We start from the raw sequence: 16,557 nt of genomic DNA, 5'->3' as shown, positions 1-16,557 counted from the left end.
GAGCACCAACAACGGACTCACGCACTCACCAACATTCACACACGAGGACAGATGTGAAAGTCTCAAGATTAGCCGGGAGATGACGTCCAGGGCGAGAGACAAACATTCAATTATAAGCAGGTTCTTAATGTAAAATGTTCAGTTTCTTATAAGTTATAAGGTTCCCTGGGAGCCACGGGTTCTGTATCTGGGATTGATCCCAGAAGGAGTTGTTAGGAAAGAAGATAGGTACTTCTTCAGAATAATGACTGTTGCCTATAAGAAGGCCGTTACAAGAAACTGGTTGAAAAGTGACGCTCCACAAACTGGACATTGTGGAGGAGATCTACGCGATGGAAAAAAAATGACCTTTCATCTGCGAATCAAAGCAGGGGACTTTACACAAAACTGGAGAAAATGGACATTATTCAAAGACAATGCTCACTCAACTTAATGAGAATTAGTTAGCCCCCTCTTCTACTATTTTACTTGATTTTATTTTATGTTGTGTACCATTACATGTATACATATACAAAAATAACTAAATAAAGAGTTTAAAAAGAAAAAAAAAGTTCAGTTTCTCTGTGTTGAAAAAAGAGAACCAACTCTTTTACTGCTTTTCCACCAAACCGGTTCCAGGGCTGGTTCTGGTTCTGGTTCTGGACCAGTGCTGAGTTTGGAACCGGGTTTTCTGTTTCCACTGACAAAGAACTGGCTCCGGTCCAGAAGAACCGGTTTCAAAGTAGCACCAACTGTTTGCTGGACTAGAGGAAAGAACTGCTTACGTAAGCGGAGGGGGGGGAGTTATTAAGACTAACGGCAACAGCAAGACTGGGAGACGGAGACATTTTCAAATAAGAATGAATCTGGATGCAGCAAAGCATCATGGGAGGAGGAGACGACCTGTCTTTTATGGCCCTTTTCCACTAGTACCTACTCGGCTCTATTCAACTCAACTCGCCCTGGTTTCTTTTCCACTACAATCAGCACCTGCAGCAGAAGTAGGAGGTTGGAGAAGCTGCTGTGACGTATTTGATTATGTAATTTAAACGGAGATGATACCAACACTAAAGATGTAGAACCTGGAGGAGATGATAGATGTGCTGCTGGGTCTGTGGCTTGTGTTCCATATCAAGTTAAAAAATGAGAGAGAGAGAAGCTTTTTAATGTTTTTAGTTTGTCTCGGCTGCAGTTTGGAGCTGCAGCAGCTATGAAGAGACAGAGCTTCTGGTGGATCTGGTCGTTCCTTATCTCCGTCTAGATCCCTTTTTAATTCTCTCCTCAGCACCAGGTTTATGAACATCAGAGTTGGATCACCAAACAGACTTCTGCTGCCGTTGCTGGAGGAATAAAATGAACAAGAATCTCCGTCAGAGTCTCTTTCTCTGATGTCACATCCTGACTCAGACGTCTGACTCCAACCCCCCGACCAATCGGTGGCCTGTAGTGTGATGACATCACAGCCCAACTCAGCCGCTTAGAACCTCGGCAGAGTAGTTACAGAAAAGTATCTACTCGGCACGTTAGACCCCTGGTGGGAAAGAACCAAACTGAGTGGAGGAGAGCCGAGTTGGGCCTAGTAGGTACTAGTGGAAAAGCACCATTAGAGATGTGTCCACGGAGGAGCTACGTGGACCAAGTCCTATTAGAGCAAATACCTTGTTGTTGCTGCAACTTTCACGCAAACGCAGCGATGTAACTGACATAGGTCCCCTTAGCACCGAGCTGTGGAAAAACAAACCGGTTCTCAGCTGGTTCAGAAGTTCAACGAGTTGTGAACCAGAACCAGCTCTGGAACTGGTTTGGTGGAAAAGGCGTAAGAGGTCAGGACTGTTTAGGGATCAAAAACAACCTGCTCAATATCAAGTTGTCACGAGCCCGTCGTGGCCGATCGATCTCAACAAAAACATTCACCCCGACAGAAAGTGAGTGAGACATTCTGACCTTTCTAATGAAGGAAGATTAAGTTATTTCTCAATCTGAAGCTGCTGCAGCTGACGAAATTAACTTTCTCGTGCGAGTTCCCAGAGACAGTTAAATACATTTAGTTTGAGAAGAGGTGACAATTGCAGTCTGGAAGCAAAGATCACACGGGGATGCGGTGCGCCGTGTGATCTTGTCTCTTTCTCTCATCTCAGTTCTTTATCCTTGTTTCCATCTTTTCAAACAGTTTCGGATCGTCTACGGAGCTCCGCTGCTTCATCCTTTTGTTTGTCTTTAAATTTCACTTGATGTCACTGAAACGTATCATCTTTTCTAACTATTCTAACAGAGCTTCAGTCTGCAACCATTTAGTGATGTTTGAGATGGTGCGACTTGGGATTAATAAAGTATCTATCTATCATCTATCCATCCACCTAAACATCTATCTATCCATCTAAACATATATCTATTTATCCATCTAAATATCTATCTATTTATCTATCTATCCATCTAAAGTTTACAACAAGACACAACAGCACTAAAGGAAACTTGTTGTAGTATCGTCATGGTAACGGGGGGTTTGTTTGTTTTTTCTCCTGGTTTGGTCTTGTTTGCTTATGTTTCATGTGATTTCCTTCCCATTGTATTTTAAAAGTCTGCTCATTGGTTCAGTTCAGTTTGACTTCTCAGTCACTCCTGATTGTTTCCCCCTGTGTCTCGTTAGCTCCTGAATTTAAAGGGGACCTATTATGAAAAACACGTTTTTTCTTGCTTTAACATATATAAAGTGGTCTCCCCTCAGCCTGCCAACTCAGAGAAGGAGGAAAGCAACTGAATTCTGCAGTGTCTGTACACCCCGCCCGGAGGATCCTTCCAGTGTCATGTGACTTTTACGAGCCGTTCAGAATCAGCTCCTGTCGTTACGTAACGATAGGCGCTGATTTCCATAGGTCGGCCTCGGCTGCTGAAACCACGCCCACAACTCTCTCCGCCGGCTGGAGCTCCGCCATTGTTCAGAAGCGGGTTATCGTGTGGCTGTTTCAATGAGGGACAGTAGAAATTAGGTTTTGCATCTACACTTACCCTCATAAAAGGATCAGTTCCAACAGCACGGACCCGGCAACTGCACACGAGTCAGCGGTAAGTGACGTTATTTTTTAATGTTATTTATATTTGTTTACAAGTATGATCTTTGCATGGGCTACGTATTTAGCTTAGCTCCGGTGTTACTCCGTGTTACGGAGCTCTATTAGTACCGTAATACATTTATTTCTGTTCATGGTTTCAGATCTTTCAAGCACCTGAAGCTGTTCAACAACATCTTCAGAAGACGCACTGTCCTTCCTTGAGCCAGCAATAGTGCATACATGTTATTTATATACAACTTATGTTTTATTTTTTTTAACAATAAAGTTGCCATTTGTGAAAATTCAGTGTTGTGATTTCTTTACAGTTAACATGATTGATTTGTCTTGTAACATAAGAAATGGTGTCCCTGTTTATAATTCAATTAACTCTTCCTGTGTGAAGACAAGGTGACTAAAGGCTGATTTATGGTTCCGGGTTACACCAACGCAGAGCCTACGGTAACTGTGTAACTGCATTCGAGCGTCCGACTATCGCGTCGAGCTGCGTGACATCGTACGCTCTCTGTCCAAACTAAAACCGTTAAACTCACGGCCAGTTAGGACAGTCCAATACAAAAAAAAATAAAGCCATGGAATTGATTTTGTCACTGAAGTTCGATCGCATCGCATGGGACACGCTTTAATAGTGTACGGAGCCGCTGCTCTTCAGCCCGGAGAGGCTTTGTTCCCTCCCCTGCTACACGTCATTCAGGCAGCCCATCAGCACAGAGCCTCATTATCATAGCCTCCCCTCACCTCGGAATCACTCATAGAGAAGGAGGCAAGAAGCGGTAAAAATAAAGACATGGCCCAGAGGCTGAATTTTTGATTTATGTAGAATAAACAAGCTTTTGATTGTTTTTAAGACATTCAAGGCCTGTTTAAAATATACATTAAATGCCATAATAAGTACCCTTTAAGTACATAGTGTTTCGTCTCTAAAATGTTTCTGGTTTTCAAGGAATTCAATCATTTGAACGTGAGTTAGTGCACATGAAATGTGTGTTTGTGCACTTGTGTTATGTGAGAGTGACAAAGACAGAGAGCCAACGTGAAGTGTGTCATCACTACAGCCCCCCCACCGATAAACAAGCTCCACATTTCTGATGAACATGTGGAGCCAAAGCGATATGCAACAACTCTGTCTTCCCGCCTAATTAATGTTTTTCCTAATTACGAGAGAAAACTGAATGTTCAAAGGTATTATAGATTCATCTGCCAGACAATTAAAATGTAAAACTATGAGTTTTGGTGTTAAATATTCCTCTTTTTCCTACTTATTTGATGGTTTGGGTGATGTAATCCAAATGAAATTAATAATCTTTGTAGCTGCTGTTTATAACACCATCAATATATTATAATTTATAAAACCAATTGAAGCAATATTCCTTTTTATTAAAACATGAATCACTTTTAACAGAACAGAAACACTGGAGCCATTATGTGAAAAGACTGCAGCCAAGTGAAATGAAAGTGAAAAAGAGAGCAGGAGGCAGTTTATCATCCGACGGCGTAATGACATCTGAAGATTCAGTGGCACTTTGAGCCGTTCGGATGAAAAATAGAGGGAGGAGAAGGAAAACAAGCATGAAAAGGGGCAACGCCGTGCTGGTGATGGAGAGATAGATGAAGAGACGTGAAGAAGGCTGGGGTGTAGAAGCTAACTGGGAGAGGAGAAGACGTGAGGTCCTGTTAGGCAGCCGCTTAGCGGGTTATTAGAAACGTGATGTGGCCCTAAACGCCTCTCTCCTAATAAAGTTCAACATCTCTATCCAACATTTCAGTCTCACAAGGATGAGGGAGAAAAAATAGGAGAAAGATGAAAGAAATGGAGGGGGTAAATCAAGATAAGCTGATGATTCAAAGAACTACGAAGATGAAAGAAAAAAGAAAAGATTTCTGCATCCACAGATGATATTTTCACACACACACACACACACACACACACACACACACACACACACACACACACACACACACACACACACACACACACACACACACACACACACACACACACACACACACACACACACACACACACACACACACACACACACACACACACACACACACACACACACACACACACACACACCAACGCACACACACACACACACAGCATATGGATCATGGCTAATAGATTATTGCCATTTTAAGAAGGGAAACTTGTCCACTAAATATTATATGGACAGACCAAGCTGCCGCAAGATTAACAGGTTAATCTGGCCAATAAGGACGTGTTTATCAGTGTAAATCCGCTGGTGTGTGTGTGTGTGTTTGCAACACAAAAGCCCATAGCAACGAGGATAGAGGGCTTAAAATGAGGGATAAGGTCACATTGACAGAATTATTATTATTCTTATGTCACCAGAAAATATCAAAAACGTCGATGACAAACCAAGAAAGCCACAGAAAGCTGGTTTGGGTGGTAAATATAGTTTTTATGACTTAGCTTCATACAGATCAGTGTCACATGCAGTATGTCTTTGCCCGTTATTAAAGCTACTGGTTCACATAAAATAGTGCATTTTACACGCAGCTTTAGTTAGTAAGAATAAAAACTGGAGATGTTTAGTTAGCGTGAGGCAGCAAACCCAGGGAAACTGAGCCGTTCCATGAGTGGACACTACTGCGTTGCCCTGCAGATGTTTAAGCTCGAGTTAAGCTTGAGTTCTGGCTCTGTGTCAAAACCACGCCGTGCCTGCGGCGTGTGGTCTGCGTCGACGCAGACCACACGCCGTCACTGACGTGCACCTTCCGAAAATTGTAACTACTCGTCGAGGAGACGCAGACCACACGCAGACGGAGAGGGTTGTGATTGGTTTGCTTGGTAGCAACGCATTTCCGGTTTCCGGTTTGAAGCAGTCGTGAACTTTCAACGCTCTATTCTTCGTTTATGTGTGATTTTTTTTGTTTTGGTTTTTTGCACAATAGTTGTCCTTATCTCTTTGATTCACTGTGACCGGAAAAAGTCGGATAAACCGTTCAGAAAAAGATCGCTAACTAGCGGTCACGGGGGGTACTGCACCGCGACGAAATGGAGTGACGGAGAAGTCCGAAAGGTTCACGACGGCGTCACGGTGACGGCAAGTGCTCTGCGTTGGGTTGACGCAGAACCTTAATTCAGCCTTTACTCTCTTCACTACAGAAACTTGCAGTGATTGAATAAAAGTGAGCAGTTTGAAAAAAAAAAAGATATAAATTCAACTCTTGCAATTATGCAAGAATTAATATTAGAAGCTGGACGTATAGATCTAGCAGGATGACACAACTTAACAGAATAAATGAGAGGGGTGCTGATTTATGGGGCAATAAGAAAGGTAACTCTTAAATATAAATCAAATGCACTCTTGCCTAATTTTGGCCATAATTATTACCATTGATGTAAAACATTTAACGAGATAATCAATTAAGATGAAAACCACTTCTCAGGTCTGTCTCAGCCGCTGCTTAGTGAACAAAAAGCCTCCAGAAACCATCGACCGGCCTCACAATTGCTGAGAGAAAATGTACCATTTTCTCCGAGCCGGCAGCCGAGTTGATCTCAAAGGCCATCATCTACTCTGATTGTCATTCAGCTTCAATTCTGCCAAAACCACTCCTGCCCATGATTGGATCGGAGTCACGGCTGACATTCTCCACCTCTAAGATTCTCCTCAGGCTACTCCGCCCTAACAGTCACAGACCACAACCTCGCCAATTTATTTATAGGTAATATTATAGAAATCAGTAGTCAATTCTCTAAATATTTAACCAAGGCAGACCAGCTGTAAATCACTGCTGTGTGTGTATACATACATACACGTATATATATATATATATATATATATATATATATATATATATATATATATATATACATATATATATATATATATATGTATATATATATATATATACATATACACACATATATATACATACATATACACACATATATATACATACATATATATATATATATATATATATATATATATATATATATATATATATATATATATATATATATATATAGCTATAGCTTATTTTGTGACAAATTGACTTGAATGTTTTATTTGAGATTTGCTGTCAACCTCAGTGGAAAAGTCTGCCTGTTACAATATTCTATATATGCAGGCAGTTTATTTTTATTTCATTTATTTTATACATTTTGATATTGTGCAGACCTCTGTTAATAAAGGAACCTGTGTGACATTTGGCACGAGGCTTTGTATTAAAACTGACTGTTTTTTTAAGGGTTTGCCTCAGAAAAAAAAGAAGCTAACAGAGATGCTAACAGAGATGCTAACAGAGATGCTATGCTATAATGCTTAGGGGGAAACCCCAATTATGGCACAGAAAAAATATCGATATATATAGAGTATCGCCACTTAGCTAGAAAATATATATATATATATATATATATATATATATATATATATATATACACATACATACACACACACACACACACAGCTCGGACAACAGGATCAGGGCCCCGTTGTGCGTCACATGCTGCAGCAGGAGATTAGAGAACCAGAGATTTACTGAGGATAGATGTAAAGCTGAACAATGAAAACCACTGGCCAAGATTGTTTAAGGGGATAAGATGTTCCCAGAAATCCAACTCTGCAGGATTGTGAGTGTGTATTAGGAAGTATTGTGTGGTTACATGCGTGAGATTAGCTGAGCGGCTGAGAGGTGAGCGTTGCTGGTTCTGTGTGTCCAGGGAAGGAAAGTTAAGTGATGAGACGCCTGTGGAGAAACCGCCAAAGCCAGAGAGACCCGCCCTGTTTGCAGTCCTTTGAAGCTTCAGATGCAAACGAGGCTTAAAGGACTAAGTGGAGAAATGGATCTGCTACGCATGCACACAAATACCGAGCCATACGGGTCGGACACAGCCTGAATTTACGAGTATTAGGGCCAAAATTGGAAATTACGAGAATAAAGTCGTAATATTACGAGAATAAAGTCATAATATTACGAGAATAAAGTCGTAATATTACGAGAATAAAGTCGTCATTTATGAGAACTCTAACATCATCATAAAGATTTTCCTCTTCCACAAAAGCCGCAATTTCTTCCAAGTCTGTGTGGTTCCTTCATCGAAATAGACGCAGTCGTTTGCACAATCGTTTTTAAAGTCCTTATACTGATAATAATTCGATGCTGATGTGCCAAAAGATTACGGTAAGTATTTCCTTATTTGTGAAACCGATACCAAAATATAACTTCACAAGATGCAAAATATTCCTCATTTTAACACAGGGAGAAGAAGCTCTTCCTGTTAGAGTTCTTGTAAATTACAACTTTATTGTCGTAAAATTACGACTTTATTCTCGTAATATTACGACTTTATTCTCATAAATTACAACTTTATTTTCGTAATATTACGACTTTATTCTCATAAATTACGGCCTTATTCTCGTAATATTACGACTTTATTCTCGTAAAATTACGACTTTATTCTCGTAATATTACGACTTTATTCTCATAAATTACAACTTTATTCTCATAAATTACGGCCTTATTCTCGTAATATTACGACTTTATTCTCGTAATATTAAAAATTTATTCTCGTAATATTACGACTTTATTCTCGTAATATTACAACTTTATTCTCGTAAATTACGACTTTATTCTCGTAATATTACGACTTTATTCTCGTAATATTACGACTTTATTCTCGTAATATTACGACTTTCTCGTAATATTACGACTTTATTCTCATAATATTACGACTTTATTCTCATAATATTATGACTTTATTCTCATAATTTATGACTTTATTCTCGTAAGATCACGACTTTATTCTCACAACATAATGACTTTATTCTCACAACATTATGACTTTATTCTCATATTATTATGACTTTATTCTCACAACATTATGACTTTATTCTCGTAATTTTACGACTTTTTTTTACGACCTCACAGTATTTCCTTATTTGTGAAACCGATACCAAAATATAACTTCACAAGATGCAAAATATTCCTCATTTTAACACAGGGAGAAGAAGCTCTTCCTGTTAGAGTTCTTGTAAATTACAACTTTATTGTCGTAAAATTACGACTTTATTCTCGTAATATTACGACTTTATTCTCATAAATTACAACTTTATTTTCGTAATATTACGACTTTATTCTCATAAATTACGGCCTTATTCTCGTAATATTACGACTTTATTCTCGTAAAATTACGACTTTATTCTCGTAATATTACGACTTTATTCTCATAAATTACAACTTTATTCTCATAAATTACGGCCTTATTCTCGTAATATTACGACTTTATTCTCGTAATATTAAAAATTTATTCTCGTAATATTACGACTTTATTCTCGTAATATTACAACTTTATTCTCGTAAATTACGACTTTATTCTCGTAATATTACGACTTTATTCTCGTAATATTACGACTTTATTCTCGTAATATTACGACTTTCTCGTAATATTACGACTTTATTCTCATAATATTACGACTTTATTCTCATAATATTATGACTTTATTCTCATAATATTATGACTTTATTCTCATAATTTATGACTTTATTCTCGTAAGATCACGACTTTATTCTCACAACATAATGACTTTATTCTCACAACATTATGACTTTATTCTCATATTATTATGACTTTATTCTCACAACATTATGACTTTATTCTCGTAATTTTACGACTTTATTCTCGTAATATCACGACTTTATTCTGGTAATATTACGACTTTATTCTAGTAATATCACGACTTTATTCTGGTGATATCACGACTTTATTCTGGTAATATCACGACTTTATTCTGGTAATATCACGACTTTATTCTGGTAATATCACGACTTTATTCTGGTAATATCACGACTTTATTCTGGTAATATCACGACTTTATTCTGGTAATATCACGACTTTATTCTGGTAATATCACGACTTTATTCTGGTAATATCACGACTTTATTCTGGTAATATCACGACTTTATTCTGGTAATATCACGACTTTATTCTGGTAATATTACGACTTTATTCTGGTAATATTACGACTTTATTCTGGTAATATTACGACTTTATTCTCATAAATTACAACTTTATTTTCGTAATATTACGACTTTATTCTCATAAATTACGGCCTTATTCTCGTAATATTACGACTTTATTCTCGTAAAATTACGACTTTATTCTCATAAATTACAACTTTATTCTCATAAATTACGGCCTTATTCTCGTAATATTACGACTTTATTCTCGTAATATTAAAAATTTATTCTCGTAATATTACGACTTTATTCTCGTAATATTACAACTTTATTCTCGTAAATTACGACTTTATTCTCGTAATATTACGACTTTATTCTCGTAATATTACGACTTTATTCTCGTAATATTACGACTTTCTCGTAATATTACGACTTTATTCTCATAATATTACGACTTTATTCTCATAATATTATGACTTTATTCTCATAATTTATGACTTTATTCTCGTAAGATCACGACTTTATTCTCACAACATAATGACTTTATTCTCACAACATTATGACTTTATTCTCATATTATTATGACTTTATTCTCACAACATTATGACTTTATTCTCGTAATTTTACGACTTTATTCTTGTAATATCACGACTTTATTCTGGTAATATTACGACTTTATTCTAGTAATATCACGACTTTATTCTGGTAATATCACGACTTTATTCTGGTAATATCACGACTTTATTCTGGTAATATCACGACTTTATTCTGGTAATATCACGACTTTATTCTGGTAATATTACGACTTTATTCTGGTAATATTACGACTTTATTCTGGTAATATTACGACTTTATTCTGTTAATATTACGACTTTATTCTCATAATTTTTATTTATTTTTTTTGTCTTAGTTCGGCCCTAATACTCCGTTCTATGAACTAGCAAAAGCCACGACTATCTTTCTAAGTAACATTAGACAAGTTTGCACATTGATTTTTCTGTGGTTTTAATATTTTACTTGGTCAAAATCACAATCAAACACTAACAAAGTAATTGATAAATGTTCTTTATTCTCACCAAAGTCAACGAAGGAGGACTGGCCGACGATCTTGACTCCAGGATGTGATACAACGTCTGCCTTGGAGAAGTTCCCATCCTGACGGAGTGATAGATAAGCAAAGAAAAGAGGAGAGACAGGAATTATTACTTCCATAAAAGCAACTGCTCGACCTTGGACTCTTTAAAAAGGTCCATGAATAAATATGTCAGCTATGTAGTTTCACGGTTGCAGATCCTACTGAGACAAGACAAATCAGAAATAAATTCAACCATAATGAAGTCGTAATTCCTTCAAAATGATTATTTTACCAGAGCTTTAATGGACCACAGACGAAGAATGTTGTGTTTACTTGTTTATGCACAAAAACATGAGAATTATGTCAAATCCGTTCAGTATCACAAGCTGCAAATGTGTGCAGATACTTCCTAGCAGATGCTGGGGCCCTGGAAATGTCACGTTGTGAATCACCAGAACAGTTCATGATCTGTGGATTAGCTTCATTTGTTTTTATTTTAATTTTATGTAAATATAAGCATTATAAGCCAACATTTACTCATAACTCACTGAAATTGAAAACACAAATGTTTAAAGCCACTTTATTTGGTCTTGCTTTGCAGGATGTTGCCTAAAATGGAGGTTTGGGGGTTAATGTGACATTTAATTCATTAAACTAAATTGTGAATACTGCAGAATAGAGCAATGAGAATTATACACAACGCAGGTTACCGGGATCACACTAATTAATTATTTTTACAATCCAAATCACTAGCATTTCTGGATCTTGTCAGTTTCAATACAGCACAACTAATGTTCAAAGCTAAGAATCATTCATTACCGGGACATTTACAGGGGATATTTTTTGAAAGAGAGGGAGCTACAACCTCAGGGGTCAGTTTAATTTTAAAGTTCTCAACAGACGCACAAACACTGAAGAGTTTCTTATGTCGACCTGCGGATGAAACTGTGGAACAGCCTGAACATGGAGATAAAACAAAGTAGAAACATATCACCGTTTAAAAAAAGATACAAAGAAACATTCTATTCAAAATACAGATGCGAATAAACATGTAGATATGTACATTTATTAATATATGTAGATATATAGACGTATATCATGGATATAGATATGTTATATGTAGGTATGTATATGGATATATTGAGTTGTATTATACGTACAGCATTTGTGTATTTATATTTCTTTTACTGTTTTATATACTGATTTATAGTTATATGTAGATTTGTCGATATATAGATTTATAGTAATTTTTATGTATATAATTGGAGGTAAATATATGAACCAGTATATATAGCATATCTACTCTTATATAGTTATTCAGGTACATTGTTATACCATTGCTGTCTATTGTTCTCTATTATATTGTAGTATTATAGTAAAGTAATGATAATGTAATAATACTATGCATTAGAATTACTTATATTGGTACATACATACATACATAGTAGCACAACTAAATGCTGGGCGTTTGGTTTGTTTTCTTTTCTTTTGTTTGCCTTGATTTGTTTTGTTTTTTACTATATTTATATATACATATTGAGTATTATATCACTGTATTGAACAGTTATTAAAGTAGGTATGTGTGTTTTATAAGTAAGCTTATTGAAACTCCTGTTAAAGGTAAGAATGCATGTAAGATTCAGGGGTAGGACTCGAAGTGTTTACTTCAATCCTACTCCGTTTGGAACATGTTGGTGGATCCGTGAAGTCTGCCCAAGTGCTATACATATTATATATATATATATATATATATATATATATATATATATATATATATACATATATACATATATATATATATATATATATATATATATATATATATATATATACACATTTGTATTGTTTTTTTTTACTTTTTTGTACTCTTTTTTTTTTATCATGTTCAAAATAAAATCTTCAAATCAAATCAAATCGTTCCCCTTTAGAGGATGAATCCCAGTAATGTGATTACACTTAAAGTTCCCATGTGGAACAGGAGAAAGGTAATCAATATCCACAGCTATACAGTATTAGTGTGTGATCACGGGAGAATAAAACTTTTTTCTTCTTATTAAAAACATTATTGAAATCCATCGTGACTTCTGCTTTACAGCCTCACGTCTACAGCGTATAATAAGCCAATTAAACACTGGCGTTTGACACCTTTCCCAAGTCTCTGTAGCCACTGTAGCTTCTCCAGCGAGGGGGGGTTTGGAGAGAAATCATTAGGTTGCATCTGCTGCTAAACTGTGCTGCAGTCTTCCTGTGAGCTTCCACGGCTTGTTTCATCACAGTTTTGAAGGCCATCACCACGTGTTTCTCAGGGTCTTCGTTAAGATACAAATCGGAAGATACTTCAATGACATTAGAAGCAGAGCAATTAACCAGTCAGCCGTCTGGCACCGAAACGCTTCCTGGCTGTTAGAGCGAGGAAGAACCGAGACTGATGAATACACGGAGCCATGAGCTCAAGTGCACATGCAGTGGGAGATAAATGTAAACTCTTACATGCCGTAATTTACAGTCCGACCCCAACCAGACTTTGTGCAAAATTTTTATGTGCAATAACACCCGCTAACATTCATTGTTATCTACATACCCATTTCTCTAATATTTTGCATATTTTGTATTTATTATTTATATACATAGTTTGTTCTACATATTTTTCTACTATTACGTGTTGCACTAAAGAGTGAGATGCTCCAGTTTTAGTCCATATATGTACAGTACAGACCAAAAGTTTGGACACACTTCCCCATTTGTTTCAATGGGAAGGGGTGTCTCACTGTACATGTGGAAATGACAATAAAAGGCAGTCTATTCTATTCTATTCCATTCTATTCTATTATAATCAATTATTTTCTATTCGAATCCATTCTATTCCATTATTTTCTATTCTATTCTATTCTAATCCATTCTATTCCATTGTATAAATGCACATCCAGTGGGACATACATCCTGTCAACACCAACATTAGTGGATTACACGAGTGTTGGGGGTGGGGGGAGTTCTGCTGTGCACGACTTTACGTATGCCTTATTTTAATCATTTTTTATATTTATATGTATTGTTTTTCTGAATCGATACATGAAGTGGCTGCTACACTCTAGTATTCACGAGTGATTCCACAGATTATTAATATCAATCGTATTCATTCAAATGACTCTTAAAAAATGAAATACTTTTTATTTATTGGCAGTTAATACAGGAATATTTAAAATATATTGTTAAGTGTTTTATGTTCAGTACAAACATGCTCCTAGCAGAAGATGAGTGCAGTGAGATACTATATTGTTGTTGTTGTCTGCAGGCTCAGTGACGTGTAGCAGTTTTCGTGTTTACCTGATGGTTTCCTAAGCACAAGATGGGAATCAATAACATTTACTGGTATTGACACTATCGCTCGGTAATCAGTCACGTTCTTCCATCATTTCCAGACAGAGTTTTAATGAGGAAACAAATACTACTCAGATTTTTGACTGACAGGTCAATAAGGTAACATCTCTGCAGGTTACAACTCCACCTGAACTACAACACACCTGGAGTGATATAATAATATAATAATAATAATTAATAATAATAGTCTAGAGGAACAGAGTTCAGATGCTTCATGAAGTGTGGCTTCAGTTCTGAAGTGGACCCAGTTTTAGATTTTCACCTCAACAGCTGACTCTGCACCCTCAACTGTCTGCATATATAGTGTATATTAATGGTTAATACCATGACTTGGTAAAACCTTTATCTATAGGATATGTGCATTTTAATCTTGCAGCGGATATTAGTTTTCTTAAGGTGTGTTTGAGAGTGTGTGTACTTCACTAAGCCCCTTTGACAGTCTGATCTAACACACACTCACACACACACACTCTTGTGTAATGAGTTCTGTGGAGAGTTTTGCACAGGAAGTTAGTATTTTTAGTCATAAAATAAATATTTTTACAGATTTGAACCTAGGATTCAGCATCAGGAGCAAAAGAAAGATCCCTTTTTATTATATGAATGGGAGAGACGTGATTTTATCTGAATAAATACTATTTTGTATATTTGGGAAATGATTTTCTCTGTGGAAGATGTTCATAAAAGGAGATTTGGGCTCCGATTGATGATATTCAGTTCCTGATGCTGTAATCCTGGACCAGACAATATAGATAAAAGTAATATTCCAGGTAGGAGGAAAATTAAAGAGTGTAAAAGATGAATTTGTGATTTTATATAATTTCCAGCAGGCGGTCAGAGTAAAAGCTATTGTTTTGGCTTTGAAACATGAGTGATGATCAACCATTTGTGTACAACTTCAGTGTGTATATGTATATATACTGTATATATATATATATATATATATATATATATATATATATATATATATATATATATATATATATATATATATATATATATATATATATATATATATATATATATATATATATGCATACACACACTGAAGTTGGTTTCTGAGAGAACGATGGCAGAAGCCTGGAGCTTGGAAGTCTCCCTGTGATTCAGGATTTTGTAAAGTAGCTAGTTTAATCCTTGGTGTTTTACTCCTCCAACAGAATCTTTTAATTACTGAATCTAAAGATTTAAACCTGCATAAAAAACCCTGCATTTTAGGGAAAGTTTATTTCAGGGAGAATTACCTTTGACTTTTAATTACTGCTAATCATGACAGACAGAGGTAAAGTTACCCAGCGTTGAATATCATCAGCTACGGTTTTTAATGGCGGGGTAAAAGTCCTATCAGCTCTGATAGTCTGGAAAATAAAAAGAAGAGCATAAAGGGATGCTGATGTGTGAGCCGCCTCGCTCCATTTAGTTTTGTGCTGTGGAAGAATGGATGACTCCTTCCAATTTATTGAGTAAATCATTAATTAAAACGTCCCACAAAGAGTTAGTTATGTGTGTTTGGTAGATTATTTCTTTGTTGTAACGATGCTTCTTGGCATTCGCTCTTATACGGTTGAAAAGCCTCTTGATTTTAAAAAGGAGCCAAAAGAATTTCTTTGCAGAAATCTGATCACATGACTGCAGCAGGAAGCTCAGCATCAGTGAAGGGGAAGCAAATATGCTGCAGCTGCCTCGTTTGTTCAAGCAAACCGCAGGTAAATAAACACAGATGAGAACTAATACATTGTTTTAACTTTTAACTTCTTTTAACTTTAACTCCATTACTAAATTCTGTAAAGAGATGAACAAAAACACACATTAGGGCACTACGGCTAATATAAACTGATGAAAGAAAATCCAGATTCTGTGTATGAGCCTGTTAAACTTTGACTTGTATCTAGTGTTGTTTCTGTCAGCCTGTTTCAGTTTTAGTTTTAGTCTAGTCTTTGGGTCCAGCTATCATTTTAGTTTTTATTAGTTTTAGTCACGTTCCTTTTAGTCGTGTCAAGTTTCAGTCGACTAAAAGTCTGAGCATTTTAGTCTTACTTTAGTCAGAATTGTCCAGGACCATTTTAGTCTGGTTTTAGTCAAAGATTGTATTAAACCAAACCCATTTTACAATTCAAACAAGGT

At 36.3% G+C, this 16,557-nt stretch overlaps 1 protein-coding gene across 1 annotated transcript in view; it reads right to left on the bottom strand.

Annotated features, from left to right (window-relative positions):
* Positions 1-16,557, bottom strand: part of itfg1 (integrin alpha FG-GAP repeat containing 1) — a 278,570-nt gene that overhangs the window by 204,867 nt on the left and 57,146 nt on the right. The window contains exon 8 of the mRNA XM_061746781.1: positions 11,057-11,135. Coding sequence (XP_061602765.1) covers positions 11,057-11,135 — 79 coding nt within the window. The remainder of the gene's footprint in view (positions 1-11,056; positions 11,136-16,557) is intronic.

This window comes from Cololabis saira, chromosome 2, assembly GCF_033807715.1.
Source record: "Cololabis saira isolate AMF1-May2022 chromosome 2, fColSai1.1, whole genome shotgun sequence".
Classification (NCBI taxonomy): Eukaryota; Metazoa; Chordata; class Actinopteri; order Beloniformes; family Belonidae; genus Cololabis; species Cololabis saira.
Note: the sequence above shows the minus strand (reverse complement) of the source record. Positions and strands in the feature narration are given on the sequence as shown.